The sequence below is a fragment of the Aythya fuligula genome, chromosome 25 (assembly GCF_009819795.1).
Source record: "Aythya fuligula isolate bAytFul2 chromosome 25, bAytFul2.pri, whole genome shotgun sequence".
NCBI lineage: Eukaryota > Metazoa > Chordata > Aves > Anseriformes > Anatidae > Aythya > Aythya fuligula.
In genome coordinates, this window is record NC_045583.1 from 6,305,933 (window position 1) to 6,322,197 (window position 16,265).

The 16,265-nt window shown below is 49.5% G+C and overlaps 2 protein-coding genes across 2 annotated transcripts; both read right to left on the reverse strand.

Annotated features, from left to right (window-relative positions):
• Positions 1–775: 775 nt before the first annotated feature.
• SLC16A4 (solute carrier family 16 member 4) lies at positions 776–11,446 on the reverse strand. The gene is made up of 9 exons (XM_032203058.1): positions 11,289–11,446; positions 10,680–10,789; positions 9,577–9,709; positions 9,079–9,222; positions 8,447–8,608; positions 7,606–8,154; positions 6,154–6,365; positions 5,290–5,383; positions 776–988 (listed from the first exon to the last, which is right to left on the reverse strand). The coding sequence occupies exons 1-9, from the start codon at positions 11,302–11,304 to the stop codon at positions 834–836; spliced, it is 1,575 nt and encodes a 524-aa protein (XP_032058949.1). The 5' UTR covers positions 11,305–11,446; the 3' UTR covers positions 776–833.
• A 2,308-nt stretch (positions 11,447–13,754) lies between these two features.
• Positions 13,755–15,841, reverse strand: LAMTOR5 (late endosomal/lysosomal adaptor, MAPK and MTOR activator 5). Its single transcript, XM_032203162.1, has 4 exons — positions 15,749–15,841; positions 15,585–15,646; positions 14,607–14,724; positions 13,755–14,114 (listed from the first exon to the last, which is right to left on the reverse strand). The coding sequence occupies exons 1-4, from the start codon at positions 15,781–15,783 to the stop codon at positions 14,054–14,056; spliced, it is 276 nt and encodes a 91-aa protein (XP_032059053.1). The 5' UTR covers positions 15,784–15,841; the 3' UTR covers positions 13,755–14,053.
• Positions 15,842–16,265: the final 424 nt, after the last annotated feature.

Below are 16,265 nucleotides of genomic sequence, written 5' to 3' on the forward strand. Positions count from 1 at the left end.
TTGTGGTCTACAGCTTCCTCATGAGGAGGAGTGGAGAGGCAGGTGCCGATCTATTCTCTTTAGTGACCAGCTATAGGACCCACAGGAATGGTGTCAAGCTGTGGCAGGGGAGGTTCAGGCTGGCATCAGGAAGAGGTTCTTCACTGAGAGGGTTGTCGTGCACTGGAACAGGCTCCCCAGGGATGTAGTCACGGCACCAAGCCTGTCGGAGTTTAAGAAGCATTTGGACTGTGCGCTTAGTCACAGGGTCTGAATTTTTGGGTAGACCTGTTTGGCGCCTGGAGTTGGACTTGATGATCCTTATGGGTCCCTTTCAACTCAGGATATTCTATGCCCAGCTGTTTTTCTCATCCTGTTGGAAGTTAAAACCTTATCTCTTGTACCAGTCTGGGTCCCTGCATCCCTCCCCATTGCTAATTAGTCATATCTGAGTAAATAAGCTGAAACCTCCCCCTGTGCTTTGGCACTCGGGAGCTCCTGGCTGCTATGTCCCAGAGGTGAGGCAGCTTTGTGCTGGGCAGAGACTGGTGAGGCCGGGGGCTGCTGGGCCCCTTGTCCCCAGCTGGGAGCTGGCAGAGCCCCTGTGTCCCCCGTCTGTCAGCTGTGTTCCTTCCTGTCAAACAGCGCGTTACCCTATGTGGTTCTCAGGTGGCTTTAATCACACATGGACCAGAAACATCTAGTAATGCTAATGGTGAATCTGACATCTGAAAATCCCTGGTTTGATTTTGCTGCCGTCAGTAGCTTCAGGTGCAGAATGTCTGTGCTGGCTGTCGCATCTGGTTGCGGGTGCAATGAGGCTGGTTCTTCAAAGCTTCCACTGCTTTAAAGCTTTACGCCAGCGTGGGGATGTTGCTCGGGTTGGCTTCCTTTAGCTTCCACTTCTGGGCCAGTGGCTCAAAGAAGAAGGACATGGGTGAGATGAGAGCACAGGCTCCAGCAAAGAGGAAAGAGCAGGCATAGGTCTGCGTGTAGTCATACAGCCACCCTGCAGGAGGAAAGATCGTTAGTAAAGCTGTTGGATTTTCTCACTGAAAATCTTTTGTGAGGTGTGCGGGAAGTGAAGGACGTGTGTTCTCATTTCAGAATGCCTCCGATATTTTCTTTAGGTTACCTTAACTCTGCATGCCCGTGGCTGTGCAGCATGGACAGCTGGTGCCTGATCAGGTAGGACAGTTGTGACAGGTGTAACTGGCAAACATGTAGGATGTTCTTCCTGGGGTTGATGTTGCTGGACCCTTGTAGTGGAAGTTGATTTTAATCTGATGGAATTTAATTCCCAACTTCTTCCTGTTTCAGTAAGTGGGCAAGTAGCAGCTGCTGCAGCAGACATTAGATCTCATTGGTAATGAGATGACTCCTTTGCAATGTCCGCGCTGCAGTCTCTGGATTCCCCAGACCTGCTGCCTTGTGAGCAGACCCAATTTAACACAACCTGTCTAATATGAAAGATCCCAGACTAAGAGCAGGGAGTGAACTTGCTTAAAGGTAGCTTTGCTGGCACTTAAAAGGAAAACCTACGTTCAGTAGAGACTCAGGCATCTGCAAGGGGGCAGACTGCCTTTTAAAAATGACCTTTAAGTGTTTTGTTTGGTTACATCATATCATCTAGTATCTGGACATTCAATTTAAATGTGCATAATTCCTCTGTTTGCATCTAAAATGTACAAAGCAATAAGAGTTGCTACTGTGTGTAATAAATTCTATAACATACTCCCAAATCTAGCATATGGATGCACAAGGTGGGTTAGCAGCAGAGTGACCAGCTGAGCTAGATCTGCTACTGGTGTACATCAGAATTCCTCCCTGACATCCACGGATTTACACAATTTACACCGGTGTTAGATCTGGCCTGAGTCTGGGATTCTTAAAACTGGAAAGGAGTGGAAACAGCAATGTTGTCCCAAGAGATCCCGGCTTTGCACTGGAGCACTGTTCCTGCTGTACCCGTGAGCGCCCCAGCACTCAGTGGGAAAGGGAGTGATGCTACTTGTGATGTGGCTGTGTGACTGGCAAGAGGTGCTAACGTTTCCTTCCTGCAGATTTGTACGGCCATGGAGTTCTGTAGAACAGGGGAAAGGCTCTTGCTGCTTTGCTGTACTGCTGCTTCCCTGTGGGCTTGCCAGCGGCATTTGGTTTCTATTATCCTATGCCTATGCTGTGAAGTTTCAGTGCTGTTTTTTTCTCAGGGATATTGGTTGAGCCCTGCATGTGCCTTGGCCAGAAGGCAGAGCCAAGAACCCATCATGGTTGGACTAGATGATCTTCAGAGGTCCCTTCCAACCTCGGCCATTCTGTGACGGTGCTGTCTGTCAGAAGGGGACCCTGTGATGTAGGACATGGTGATGCAAGTCCTGCTCCTGGGGTCCTGCTCCAGGGCCCTGTATGTTGTGCAGGTTTGTTTATTTTGAGAGGTGGGATTGATTTTTCCTGCCTGAAAGTCTGTGAGATGTGGACAAGGGATGCTAATGTAGTCATTTGTAAGATGTTGGTGTCCAGGACAGAGTGCTCTAGTCATGGAGCTCTGAGTATTTCTATTATTTTTTAAAATTGCCTTCTGGATATTTATAAATGTGGGATTTTATTTATTTATTTTTTATATAAGCTCAAGCTAGTGCTGAAGCATGAGCATAGCCTCCTGGCTGGCAGAGCAGCGATGGTGAAGCCTTCACCGCCAGACGTCCCAGCCTTCAAAGCTCCCTGAGCAAAAAGTTCCTGCTCCCTGAGCAAAAAATAAAAGCAAATTCCTGCTGCAGAGAGCAGAATTAGAAGCCAATGATCTGCGAAGTCTAACAGAGCAGCGGTTTTGCAAGCAATTCTGGTAAATCCCTGGCATGTAAAGTGGTACAATGCAAACAAGCGCTGCACATGCTTCTGCTGTGAACTGTGTTTGGGTTGTTGAAATTGCACCACTGCTCTGTGATCAGCGGAGGGATCTGGCACCTCTGGGTTTTGTTTATTACAGATGTCCTAGCAGCAATATCTAGCGTGAAGAGACAGGCAGAATTTAGGTGAGAACATCTAAATGTATGTGCCAATGCAGCTTTCAAATGATTCCTTCCTCTCCCCCTTCACTGCACATGTTTGTCGGGGCTGGAGTTTTTGTGTGCTGGCTGCTGGATTCTGTTCTGTAATCCTGGATTATGTAGTTTTTTTGTTTTTTTTTCCTTTTGCAGCATGAGTTACTGATTTGCCCTATTTATGGAAATAAAATATACTCTCCCTCCTTAGCTTGATTGTGGCTTGCCAAAATAATGTTTGTTTTGTCTTGTTCCACTTTGGTTTTGCTTTTCAGAAGGGCAGGATCGTCCAACAATGCTGGCAGGCAAACAGCTGTGAGCAAGCTGTCAGGCTTCTCGCCCTGGGCTTTCGGTCAGGCTGGCTGCCTCCAGACTCAAGGGCTTTAAGTTAAACAGATTTGCAGGTAAGTCACTTTTTCGTTGCATTGTGATTAGGCTTTGCTCTAGTGTGCAAAATAAGTGTTTTTTTTTAATATGTGTGTTAATATTATGTCTTGGGGTTCACTATAAAAATTTGTCTTCATAAAATTTTAAAAATCGTACTTCTGAAGTCAAAGTTTTAGGAAAGTCGGCAGCAAAGGCACTAAACCCCAAGATACATAGCATTTAAATCCCATCCTGTATTCTGCAAGGAGCAGCTGCTTTTGGAAACTTAATCAGTAGTTTCTAGCCCATTCAGTATTCATGCTTAATACAGCTGTGTTGGAAGAAGAAAATTGCAGAAGAAAAAGAATTGGAAGAGAAAATTGCAGAAAACTGAAAATTATCTTGTATCACAAACCTAGATCCTGATCTGTGAATCATTTCCCTCTTGCTCTGCTTACATTGAGACAGATCAGCAAGAGTTTTGTTTCTTGGCTTTGTTTGGCCTTTATTTATCCCATCTGTATTAAGAAGACTGATTTCTGTGCAAGGCCTTTTGCAAGAAACCTGCTTGCTTTACAAAATCCAGACATGTTCTTGCAGTGAGTGGTTAGCATCTTCAGAATGCAGAAGGTTTCCAATTAGCAAAAATACATTGGAAGCAGATCAAAGTGTAGCTGCTGTGTTAGCGTGTATGATGCATGGATAAAGGATAGCCAACTTATTTATTTTTGTACTGTCAGAGAATTTACTCAGATGGTTTTACAGGTATTGCTTTGTGGTGGACATACATCTTGTATCAGCAGAAGAGATCTTCCCCAGTATAGGCTATGTATCACTGTGACAGTGTAAAGCACACTGTCAATGAAGTACTTTAGTTGCTTGAAATTGCATCCATATACAGATTTTGGCCAACCTAGAAATATTGATTAGGGAAATCAATCTTTCTCATGCCTGCAGTACAGCAGGCTTGCTAAAACTTTGCAGCACGGAGGTGGTATTTCAGAATACTTGGCAGTTTGGAGCCAAGTGTGCCTGCAGGCATGGGGCAGCTGCCAGCGTGGGGCAGGGAACAGCAGAGGAAGAACGGTTTGCCAGGTTTTAGTCTGAGTCCAGGGCACATCTGCTAGGTGAGTCGTGGAACATCGTTCACACCAGTGTTTGACCTTGCAGCTTTTTCTGTTCACTTTCATTGTAGGAACAGCTAAGATCTTCGTTCTGGATATGAGGTGTGACTAAGGGTCAGGGAAAGGATGAGTTTTGTCCTGGCCTGGATGTGTGGAAGAGAATGAGCCCTTCTTGTGAACAGAAGCTCATTTCTGAGTGCTTGAAATCTGCCAGATACTCAAAACTGTCTTGGTTTCCTGGCAGAGAGAGAAGAGGAAAGGCTTTTCATCCTCCTTATCTTTGGGCCCAGGAGCTCTCATGGCTAAGTAGTGTAATCGTTTTCAAAACAGATTACTGGGGCTTCACTGTACATTTCAGTGCGTTGGCGGGGCTGCTGCTGAGTCTGTTCGAGCCTTGCCTTTATCAAGCTGTCTTCACAGAAGTAGTCTTCCCTCCTATCCCTCTGTTTCTAGCTCAGTATTAATAATGCGTTCTTGGTGGTAAAATCTGTGGTAGTGTGGTCACCATTGATCTGCTGTGGTCAGGCTTATAAAGGGGGGGAGGGAGGGGTTGGAGGCCAGCATCCTTTTCCCCATGCAGCTGTTAGACTGCTGGTTGGGCTTTGCAAATTCATGAGCAAAAATATTGCCTGTGTAAAGATAATGTTCTTAAATATGCTTTTTTCTACTTGGACAGAAAGACCATCTGTGGATGCTTATGGGTAGGTGAGTGAACCAGAAGTACACTTAATTGGTGGATATCTGTGGTGGGTATATGTGGTGTGTAATGTATGAGTTACCTGCTAGAGGAGGTCCACCGATGGCTGCTATCCCAGCAAAGAAGGAAGCAAATCCCAAGTAGCTGTGGAGTTTTGGCACACCAACTAGATCTACCTGATTGTAAAACCAAATCAGTAATTATCGGTAGGGTTCATGTGAATGAACAAGGCACAAAGCACCTTTTCTCGGGAGTTTCCTTTCCAGCTGCTGTAATGTTTGGGGAGGACTTTGCACATGTAGGTCTGATTTAGCCTTGAATCTGCTCGCCTCCTTAAGGTCGGTGCTGAAATTACAGGGATGCAAGGTGCATTGCTCTCATCCTGCTGTTTGGGCATCTCCTGAAACTGGTGATGCTGCTGAGGCTTTGAGGAGGCTGGTGTAAAATCTGACTGCATTCATTCCCGGGAGGAAATCCCAAATTGTAATGTTGTTTCCCTATCCAGATCCTGCTGTAACTGGTCTGTGTGTTACAGATAATTCAGGGGTTGGGACCAGATATTCACAACTCTCTGGTTTTGCCTGAGTGCTTGTAAATGAATGGATTCATTCTGGTTCCCAGGAGCTGGAGCCATCTCCTTTAGAAAGGAGGATATGGGAAGCAATTAGCTGAGTCAAATCACTGACAATCTGCAGCAGACTCTGGGTGCTTTTGTTGCACCTGGGCTGTGCATGCCAGTCAGCTGGCTGGTGGGGAGACTGGGGCGGAGACTGGGGCTCTCGAGGGGCTCAAACTGAGGGGTCTGGAGGGGAGACCCCTCTGATGCAAGTCTGCGACAGCCCAGGGCACTTTAGCTTTAGGAAAAGGTTGTTAGGTATTTTGTGGAATATTGCTGGAAACACTGTGTATTATTATTATTTATTATTATTTAAAGAAATATCCTCACCAGCACAGGGAGCACCAGAGCCAGGAATCCACCACAGAAAATGGCAAAGGCCACAGCGTAGGTCATGAGCAGCGGGAACGTGGTGGCCAGAGGGCAGAGAAGGTTGGTGATGCCGCAGAGCACCAGGTAAGCTGCGTGGTAGTGGTACTTCTTGGTCCAGTTCTGGTCAGCGATCCACCCCGAGAGAAGTTGGCTGACTGTCTCTGTGATGCCTGGGGAAAAGGAGGTCATTGAGCCTCAAAGAAGATTTTTTTTAATTTTTTTTTTACATTTTTTTTCTCTATTTTGTGAAGAGCTGTGAAATGCATTCCGCCTGCCACTTGCTTTAAGGATGTGGCCACAAAGGGCTGCGATGCCAAGAAGCTGCAGGAAGGCATTTTTAGGCTGTTGTAAAATTCATGCTTTTTTCTTTACCTTGGTGCCTTCATTGCCTGTGGGTGCACAAAAGTGGTATGTAGAAATTCAATTAAGGGCTGTGCACTCAACAGAAAACTCTGAAGTGCCCTTCAGTAAAAATAGGAAAGAAAGGTTTGTCACTTGATCTTTTTCAAGATGAAGAAAAAGCAGACTACTGAGAAGCGTTTGTGTGGTTTTTTTTAAGAAGCAAAAAAGGACAAAAGCCCAGCTTTTTTTTTTTTTTTTTATTAAAGGATCAGCAAACCTTTCATACTTGATTTAACGTTTCCAGATGCCTTTTTATAAACTAAAGGTGAAAGGACTTGTAACTGTCAGCTCTATCTTGGTGACCCTCCTACTCTTAATTCAAAATGTCAGATGAATTGCTGTGATCTCTTTCTAGACACTTCCACAGCATGCATAATTTCTAAATGTTATACAGCATTGTAGAAGACAAATTTATTTTTGTATAATAAAATATTTTATCATGACTGAGAATGGAGCCACTTTTTTAAACCTGATGTGACTTCATTGTAATGCCTTCTTTATGTTATTATTTTTGGGAGCGGGTGGTATTTTTTTTCCCCCCTTTCAGGTGAATATGCCAAATCCAAATGGCTAGATGCAAATTATTAGTGTGTTTTTGTTGTTTTTCTCTCCTAATACCGTATTTCTCTCTGCATACATTCCTGGGTCAGACTAGAGGATCTGGATTTCTGTGGGTTTAAGCAAAGCAGGGAGATTTGTGGGAAGGCTTGGGAGGACTGCTAGCACCTATGCAATTTGAAACTTGTGTTTGTTCATTGCAGAAGGGATGGGTGATCATCTGGCTTAGGTTGAGAGAACCACCCACCATGTGAGAGCAACTTTGTACTTGTACAGAAGGCAACACTATATATACAGAATGGGGGGTAAGGGCTGTGAGCTCAAGCTCTTTCATGAAGATTTATTCTAGAACACATTTGGGACTATTTCTTGGCAAGATTTGTGTCGTATTTCTTTCCTATTTTGGCATCATTGTAATTATAAATGTGTTTAAAAGATTCTTTTGCTTACCAGCCACTGAAATGAGGTAAGAAGCATCCATGCTGCTTATGCCCAGCGTCCTGGCTCTTGCTACCAGGTGGAAGATGGGCACGAAGTAGGCCAAGTGGCTGAACAAAAAAGACCATGTAAAAATGCAGAAGAGGGGATCCTTCAAAGGGGAAAAGTCGAGGAGAGGCTGTGGATTTTCTTCTTCGGTCACTGGGAGGGGTTTACAGCTACTCATGTCCTTGCTGGCTATTTCTGGGGAGCTGTGGTCTGCAGGGGCTTTCTCCAGCCCTTCCGACGCCTCTGCAATTGCCGGCCCAGAGATGTTTCCACTGCAGTGTGCCGTGGGTTGCTCTGTGGTGGGCAGGTCCTGTGTGTGGCCAAGCTGCACTCCCGTGCCAGGGGCTTCATCCAGGTGTCTAGCAAGGGTTTCTGAATCTTTTTTTGGCACTGAAGACTCACTGTCATGGTTTTTAGCAGAGGAGTGTTGAGGCAGCTGGGTGCTGATGGGACGCAGCAGCATGCTGGAAGGCACGAGGTTTAGCATGATGCCTCCAAAAATCAGGAGAGTACCTAAGCAAAGACAAAAGATGCCTTTTTTTTTTTTTTTTTTCTTTTTTTTTAGATCTATTTTTAGACAGGATGTAATCCATGTTGGATGTGGAGTAAGATCAGCAAAGAGGTAAAGGTGCCTTGCCAGAGCCACTATTCTGCCTTTTGGGCTGGAAGTCCCTTTCTTTCTGATGCATGCAAAAAGAAAACAGAATCTGGGGAGGAGGGTTGGTGCATCCAATTTTAGTTTTTAAAAAGAGCCTCAGGTGCCTTCTTCACCCCAAGGAATGTGGAAACTGGGAGATGTGCTCACCTTGCCAGCCATAGGAATTGATGAGAAGCTGTGTGAAGGGTGCTATCAGGAACGTCAGTCCCATTCCCGAGCGGGCGATGGCGTTGGAGAAAGCCAGCCGCTTCCTGCAGCGCTTGGCCGTCATCACCGCTGCTGCCTGGTAAAGGCAGCAGAACCCCATGCCTGCGATACGGGTCGAAGTGGGATGTTAGTGCCAAGAAGTGGCTGCTTTGTATTGTGAGGTCTGGGGATTCAGAGGCATGCTGTCCTAAGCTTATTCTCCCTGCGGTGGAGGTGAAAATGAAAATGGGGACTGACTGCTATTGCTATCAGTGGAGAACAGGATTTCAGGCATGTTTAGTGACCAGGGTTTTTGAGGCTGTGCATTTTCACTAAGGGATTAAAAGGCCAGGATTTGTGGCATATGTTGGGTCCAGGGGAAAACATAACAAAGTTAGTGTGGTCTAACATGTTGAAATTGGTATCTTATGTTCCTGAGCATGAAGCTTTGGGGTTTCATGCAACATCTTATGGAAAGGGGCTGGTGGCAGTAAAGGGGCCGGTGACAGTGGGGGCACAGCCTGGTTTAAATGAGCTGCTTCTGCTCGTGTGCAGCAAGGTCCCCGTGTGCCCGTCTGCTGCAGGCAGCTCACCCAGGAGGAGTCCCATGGAGATGCAGAGGAAGGGGACGCTGGTGGCCTGCGTGCTGAGCAGGCAGCCGCCGCTGACCAAGCTGGCACCAATGATGGAGGTTGGCCGCTCACCCAGCTTCCTGCAGACCACGGCCACCAGTGGGGCTGCAAGGGAAAAGAGGCAGAGCTCTTGTGCCCAAAAATGACAGCTGATGCTCTGCAGGGCCTGGAAATTTGGACCCTGGAAATCTGGGGGAAGAGGACGGAATTGAAGCCCTGAACATCCAGATTTCCTTAACTTGTTTCTTGATGCACAACACAGCTCCAATGAATTATTCAGCAGCTGGTTTGATTGGAGATATTAATAATGCTGCTAAGAGTGAGGATTTGCTCATGTCCTCTATAACCAAGCAGCTACAGCAAGGTGCTGTGAGCCCATGGCTGGGAACAGAGGTGCCACCCCCAGAACGCCCCGGGGCCCCTTCCATCAGAGCAACCCGATGCTGCAGAGCTGCTCACCTCCCAGGAACCTCAGCGAGGACATGATGGAGCCGATCCAGCTGACTTGCTCTGAGGAGCCCCCTACCTCCTCTTGAAAAGCCACAAAGAAAATGCCAAAGGTCTTGAGCATTCCCATCACGAGCACATTAACCTGAGTTCAGATCAGAAGCAGGTTAGGTGCTGCAGGGGACAGGTGCTACTTTCCTACTGCTTTGTGTGCTCCCTCGTTCTGGACAATTTGTTGTGTTCTGGGAGAAAGAAACTGTGAGAAGGGGTGCAGTGGGTGTTGGGGAATATCGTTAGGGTGGACTCGTGGTGGCCATGTTGTGCTTTAAGCTCACCCGAATCCTGTGCAAAACTGGCTTTTTCAAAGAAAAAGCAAAATAACACCAGAGCTTAACTCTGCTAGTGTGTTTTGCTTTGCAAATTGTGTTTTTAATATTAAATAATAATATTAATGAACAGGTCTCAGTGCTATGAAACATTGCCAGCAGAGGATGGGAGATGAGTGGAGCAGGCACGGGTGTTTGCCAGCCCCATTTCCTAGGCTGGCCCTGTCACAGGGCAAAGGACAGTTGGTGCCCTTGATGTCCTGCCTCCCTCCTCCTGGAGCTGGGGTTAACGATTGGCAGCTGTGGACCCTGCCAGATCCACTCTGCAGTGGGGTGGAATGGGGAAAGGTTTCCTGCATGTCCTGGCATTTCTAGCTGTGTGATGGGGTTTTCTTTATTGCTGGTGGGGGGGATCGCCTGGGCTTGGGTGCTGGTATTGAAGCACATGGCATGGGGATGTGCAGGACTACTGCTTTCCAGGTGGGATTTCATGGCTCCTGCATAATTATAAAACCAGTGTGGGGACAGAGGCGGCTCGGGGGAAGTGAGGATGGTTGCATCCTTGTGATTGGGGCCTTTGGTGAAAGAGCTCTTTGCTCAGCCAGCAGCAAAACAGGGACCACTGTCTGCCTGTCCGCAGTGTGGCAAAGCACTTTCTGTCTCTTAGTGATTGCCTCTCTTATTTTGCTATCAGTTGGACAGGATTAGACTGTCCGGCATGCACCAGACTTGAGACTTTCCACAGACCCCGGCTTCCAAAGGTTTTAGATGAGTTTGTTCTCTGCTTACCAGGAAGAAGTGGAGCACCGCTACCCATGCCCACCCTCCACCTGTGCCTCGGCTTGAGTCTCCCGTCGCTGCTGGTGGCTCTGGCTCCAGCTTTTCCTCTTTCCTTTCCCCTGGAAATGAGAGTTTTGGGGTGTAGTAGCTCCTTGCTTTTGCAGTTAACCTGTGAAATGCTTCCCTGAGAGCATCAGCTGCCCTTGAACCCCCTTGGTCCTTTCCCTTTAAAGAGGAAGCAGCATTTTGTGTTCAACTTGAGAAAGCTTTTGAGGATGGGTGAAGCTTTTACCAAGCTCTTTTCCAATGGATATTAGTTGCACGTAATCACTGGCTGCAAACAGCTTAGCCTCCTTTCTCCTTCCTACCAAATTGCTAAAGCTATTTAATATTCAGTGATTTCAAGTGACAAGCACCTCCCTGCTGATTTAGAGCACACATTCTATGGCTTTAGAGCACAGATTTGCCAGAAGTTGGGGGTTCACTGTCTGTTACCAATCTTTGAGCTCTCAGGGGAAGCTGTCCATTTCCCTCATTTCTCTGCTCCCTTCCTTCCCATTGCCTCGCCTGTGCTGCACCTCCTGTGGTGGGGTTGATAAACCCAAAACTGTTCCTTACCGTCTTGCTGCTGCATGCTGGAAAACCTTCCCTGAAACAGCAGATTGCAAAGACGAATCGTCTCTTCATTTGCTCCAGAAATGAAATCCCCACATTGGGACCTGCCGCCCCCAAGTCTAGTCCTTCGTCTGTCTCCGGTGAGGACAACCGAGGCAGGACGTTTGCACTGGGACTTTGTGGACGCAGCCTTCCTCCTCCGCACTGCCTCCAGGCCAGGAGTCCCTCCCCTTCCCTGGCCGGGGCTTTCACTGAGCAGAAATCCTGCCTGGAGGAAATGGAGCCTCTGGAGGAAAAGCCTGCAAGGATCCAGCTCCAGGCAAGGCTCCGGGTCCTGCTAGACATGGAGTGGAGCAGTAGGTGGCAATGGTGGCCTGAAGCTAAGCTGTAGGCGGCTGGCAGCCACCCAGCCCTTGGCCCCAGAAATAGGAGAGAACCTGGAAAACTTTGTGTTTTACAGCCAAGGTGCTCTGCAGTGGGATCAGGGCAGGAGCTGGTAGCTGAGTGCATTTGAGTTGGCTCCATGCCTCTGTTGTAAATATGCACAAACTCCAAGCAAACACAGCCGCTTCATCCCCCCATTTCGGCTGACCTGTCACCCCGATTGATGTTCCTAAAATAAGATAGAACTTTAGGATCATGACCATGATCTGTCCCTTCCCTGCCTTGGCAGAGCAGGCAGCACTCCAGCTGGGATCTGGGATCCAGCAGGATCCCAGGACAGAAAGACAGGGTTGGATGGACGGGCAAATCAGAGGCTAGGGAGAAGCCTTCACTATAGCAGGGCTGGTAATGTGTGCATTGGGCTTTTATTGAAGTAGGGTGGGTTTTGCAGTGCATATGGTTTAAAGGCTCAGGGCACAGCAGGTCACTGTGGCCGGGGGTGCTGGGGAGGAGGCAGCGGTGGCAGCGTTGGGTGCAGTGACTGCGCTCCAGATGTCCAAGAGGAACCGCTCTGCCTCCTCAGCTTGAGCCACTCTGCGTGTGGCCAGGGAGCAGATGCGGGTCCCTGTTAATGAGTGCAGTGGTCCCAGGGCTCGTTACTGGGAGCACTGAGTGCTGCTGTGCTCTTCTGTGCTCGTTGGAGTGCTGAAAACCAGCCACGTGTCCAGTCCCCTTGCCTTTTTGCTCTTTGAGGGACAACAGCTTCTGCTGGCTTTTGGCTATTTAAAATGTGCAATATTACTCTCTTCTGAATAGATAAGCCTGGAATTTGAGTATCAAACAACAAAGAAAAGGGGGGAGGGAATGATTTAATAGCGCAGAGCTTTGTGTGCTGTGCCTTGATGGTGCTGGAAACACAAGGCATAGATGGGAAATGAAATTGCTCAAAGTTTTGGGATGTTCATAGCACCCAAAAGGGAGGTTTGAGGAGCTGAGCACAGACTGGGGTGCCTGAGGTTGGTGTATGCATTACTCCACAACTCAGGCAGGCTCCCTGTGGTGATTTAGGCACATGGCAGCTTTTCATTTTTGGGACAGGTGCCTGTACTGTAGCTGCAGGACACAGGCAGGGGCTGGCCACGGCTGGAGGAGGTCAGGAAAGCCAGTTCTCAGAAGGACTCTTGAGTTTGCAGGCAGCAGACATCCCTCCTCCACGCCTGCAGGCTGGGTGTCTAAAACACGGCTGTTCATCCCACAGCGTCTTCCTGAGTAGAGTGCAGGTTACTTTGAGTATGGACACCTTGCAGTGGTGGCAGTGCTCTCCTTCTGGAGCAGCCAGCCAGGCTGGGGGGGGAGTGCAGATCCCCCTCCACTCCTGCTTAGAGGTCACGTTGTTAATTGAACTTAACAGGAGAGTGTAGCCCAGCTGGGCAGGGTGGGCTTGTCCCTTGTACCTGTTTCATTCAAAACAGTGACTATGAGATTGGAAACATCACTGACATGTGCAGTAGTAAAGTCAAAACAGTGTGAATGCACGTTTTTTTCTCTGACCCAGCCCTGTTAGCTTATGCTTCACTGTGAAGCTTCCTTTCTGCTTTACACATGAGGACAGCTATAGGCTAGCTCCTTTTCCCTGTACGTAGGAAGCATCTGAGTGTAGCAGTTTTTCAAGGGAAAAGCCTTTCTGCAGGATTGTTTCCCTGTACCATTTCATATATAAAGTGAAGAAGCACCTGGATTTGTAAGGATGTTGTCAACATCCATTTGCAGTTCATGCAGCCACAGCAGGCAGCACAGACAGGGCCAACAAGTTTAGGTTTGAACTTCAATCCAAGACCTAATAAGCAACTCATTCTCACATGGACAATTTAACTACAGGAGGCTAAACATTTCCTAGGAGAAATTCCTAGGAAAGTGTTTGTACCTTTCCCCCTGGAGGACCCTCCATTAATTTAAGTCTTTATGCATTACTCCTTTTCTCTATAGAAACGCTAATGAAGAACAGACTGGAAGATGTTACCTCACTTGGCTTTTGGGAAGGCACTGGGCAACAGTTTTCAAAGTAGGAGCAAAGAGAAGCAAATGCATGTTTTTGTAGGTCATTTATTGATTTCTCCAACAAATAAGGCCACACACATACACACACACGCTTTGTAGTATCTATCATTACACAAGCTCGGTGAGTGACCCACATTTCATCCTCAGCAGCACATGTACTAAAATGCAAATTGGAAACCCTGATAGCTGCACAGGAACTGTTAAATAGAGAAGGCTAGCCTTCAGCCCAAATTTTGTACTAGAAGCATGTTTTGCACTGGAGCACAGAAAGCAGAGACATTGTCCAGTGAGGAGCTGGTCTGGAGTGGAGCATCAGGATGTCAGAGTCAGGATGCCAGTTTGTGCACTGCTACAGTGATGCTGTCATGCTTCTGGATCATGATATTCCTAGAACAAGGAAAGTGAGACAGTTGAGAAGCCAGCTATGAGAGCAGAAGCTGACTTGGATGGAAAACCAGATGGGCAGCTCTGTGCTAGACCTCTCAGTTGCTGCATCTCTTCCCATCGCTCCCAGGAAGAGTGCTGGAAAAGTCTTCACTAACAAAACTGGCATAAAAATGATACCATGTCATGGGCTAAATTATCCATGGAGATCCCAACAGCAGAATTATCATGCTGGAGTAGCCACCAGCCCCTGAAAGGTTTCCTTCGGCTTTTACAATTCCTGTTATTTGAGGTCCCATTAGTCTAGTATTTCCCATGCCTATTTGTGACTGTCCTCTCCATGTAGCTTTGGAGATGGAGCTTTCTCCAAGTCTTCCAGTTTACTAAAAGAGAGAGAGCACTGCTCTAGAGATTTGACCCCCCCCAAGGAGATCCCAAAAGATGGGGGCAAAAGTGAATGCAGAGAAAAGCAGCACCCCCAGGTTGGATGCTCACCCGCTGTCTGACTCCAGGCATACCACAGGTATATCGGTTGGGTCGGAGGTGAGCTTGGCTGCCTGCTGGGCGAGGACAGAGATGACGCCGGCGTGCTCATCTGAGAGTGTTCCTCGGCCTGTGAGGCAAAGGAGATGCTGACTAAAACCATGCGCGCACGTGAAGCAGCCCCCACATACAGCCAGATGGATCTGCTCCTGCCAGTCCCCACTGTCCCTCTACAGGCTGACACAGCACCCCTCCAACCTGTGGCCCCTCCAAGAAAAATTGATTTTAAGTGTCAGGAACAGGTTGAGGTTTACAATTATAGAATATCCCAAGCTGGAAGGGACCCACACAGACCATCAAGTGCAACTCCTAGTCCCACGCAGAAACACCCCAAAATCAAACCCTCTGTCTGAGAGCATTGTGCAAACACTTCTTGAACTCTGGCAGGCTCGATGCTGTGACCACTGCCCTGGGCAGCCTGTCCCAGTGCCCGACCACCTCTGGGTGCAGAACCTCTCCTTAACCCCCATCCTGACCCTCCCCTGTCCCAGCTCCAAGCCGTTCCCTCGGGTCCTGTCACTGTCCCCAGAGAGCAGAGCTCAGCGCCTGCCCCTCTGCTCCCCTTGTGAGGGAGCCGCAGGCCGCCATGAGGCCTCCCCTCGGCCTGCTCTGGGATGAGCAAACCCAGGTGCCTCAGCCGTCCCTCACACGCCTTCCTCCCTAGACCCTTCCCCACCGCTGTTGCTCCTCTCCAGGCGCTCCAACAGCTCCAAATTCCGGTACCGCGGCACCGGGAGCTGCAGGCAGCGCTGGAGGTGCGGCTGTGCCTGACTGCAGCGGGGCGATCCCTTCCCTTTCCTTTTCCTTTCCCTTCCCTTCCCCTTCCCTTCCCTTCCCCTTCCCTTCCCCTTCCCCTCCCTCCGCCGGCCCGGAGCAACCCCGCGGCCCTCGGGGCCCGCTCCCGGTCCCGGCCCCGGCCCAGTTACTCACATCCCAGGTTGAGGCCCTGCGAGTCGGTGCACAGGACGCCCACCACGGCCGGGCTCTTCATGCTGCGGGCAGAGAGCGGCGGTGAGCGCCGAGGCAGCGCCGGGAGCCCCCCCGTCCCCCGGTGCCGTCCCCCCGCCCCCCGGTGCCGCCCCCCCCTCCCCTACGTGTCCTCCAGGTGCTGCTCCAGGGTCCCCTCCATGCCGACAACCCCGCGCCTTCGCTTCCGCCCTGCTCCGGCAACTCCTGGCAGCGGCGCCAGTCACGTGACGCGCGCGGACGGTGGCGCCGCGGGTCCAAAAGGCGCGCCGAGGTGCGCGAAGGGCTCGTGGGGGAGGGGAGGGACCCCACGCGTGTCCTGCTCCCCGCGCCTCCCACGCCCGGCAGCCTCCGGGCCTGAGCCCGAGCCCGAGCCCTCGGGGGCTGGCTACGAAAGCGGGGCGCGCGTCTCTTCGCCCCCCCTCCCCCCTCCCCGCAAGCCGGGCCCACCGGCGCGTGAGCCCCACGCGCGACCGCGGAGCGACACGGGGGGGGCCCCGGGCCCAGGCGGCGCCGGAGGGGGCCGGTGACGGGGCCTCGGAGCCGGCTGGCGGCAGCCCAGGTGTGCCTGGCAACGGATCTCGCCTTGTCGGGCTGGAAAATTAAAATGTTATTGATGGGGGGTGTGCAGTGCAGTGGTGGTTT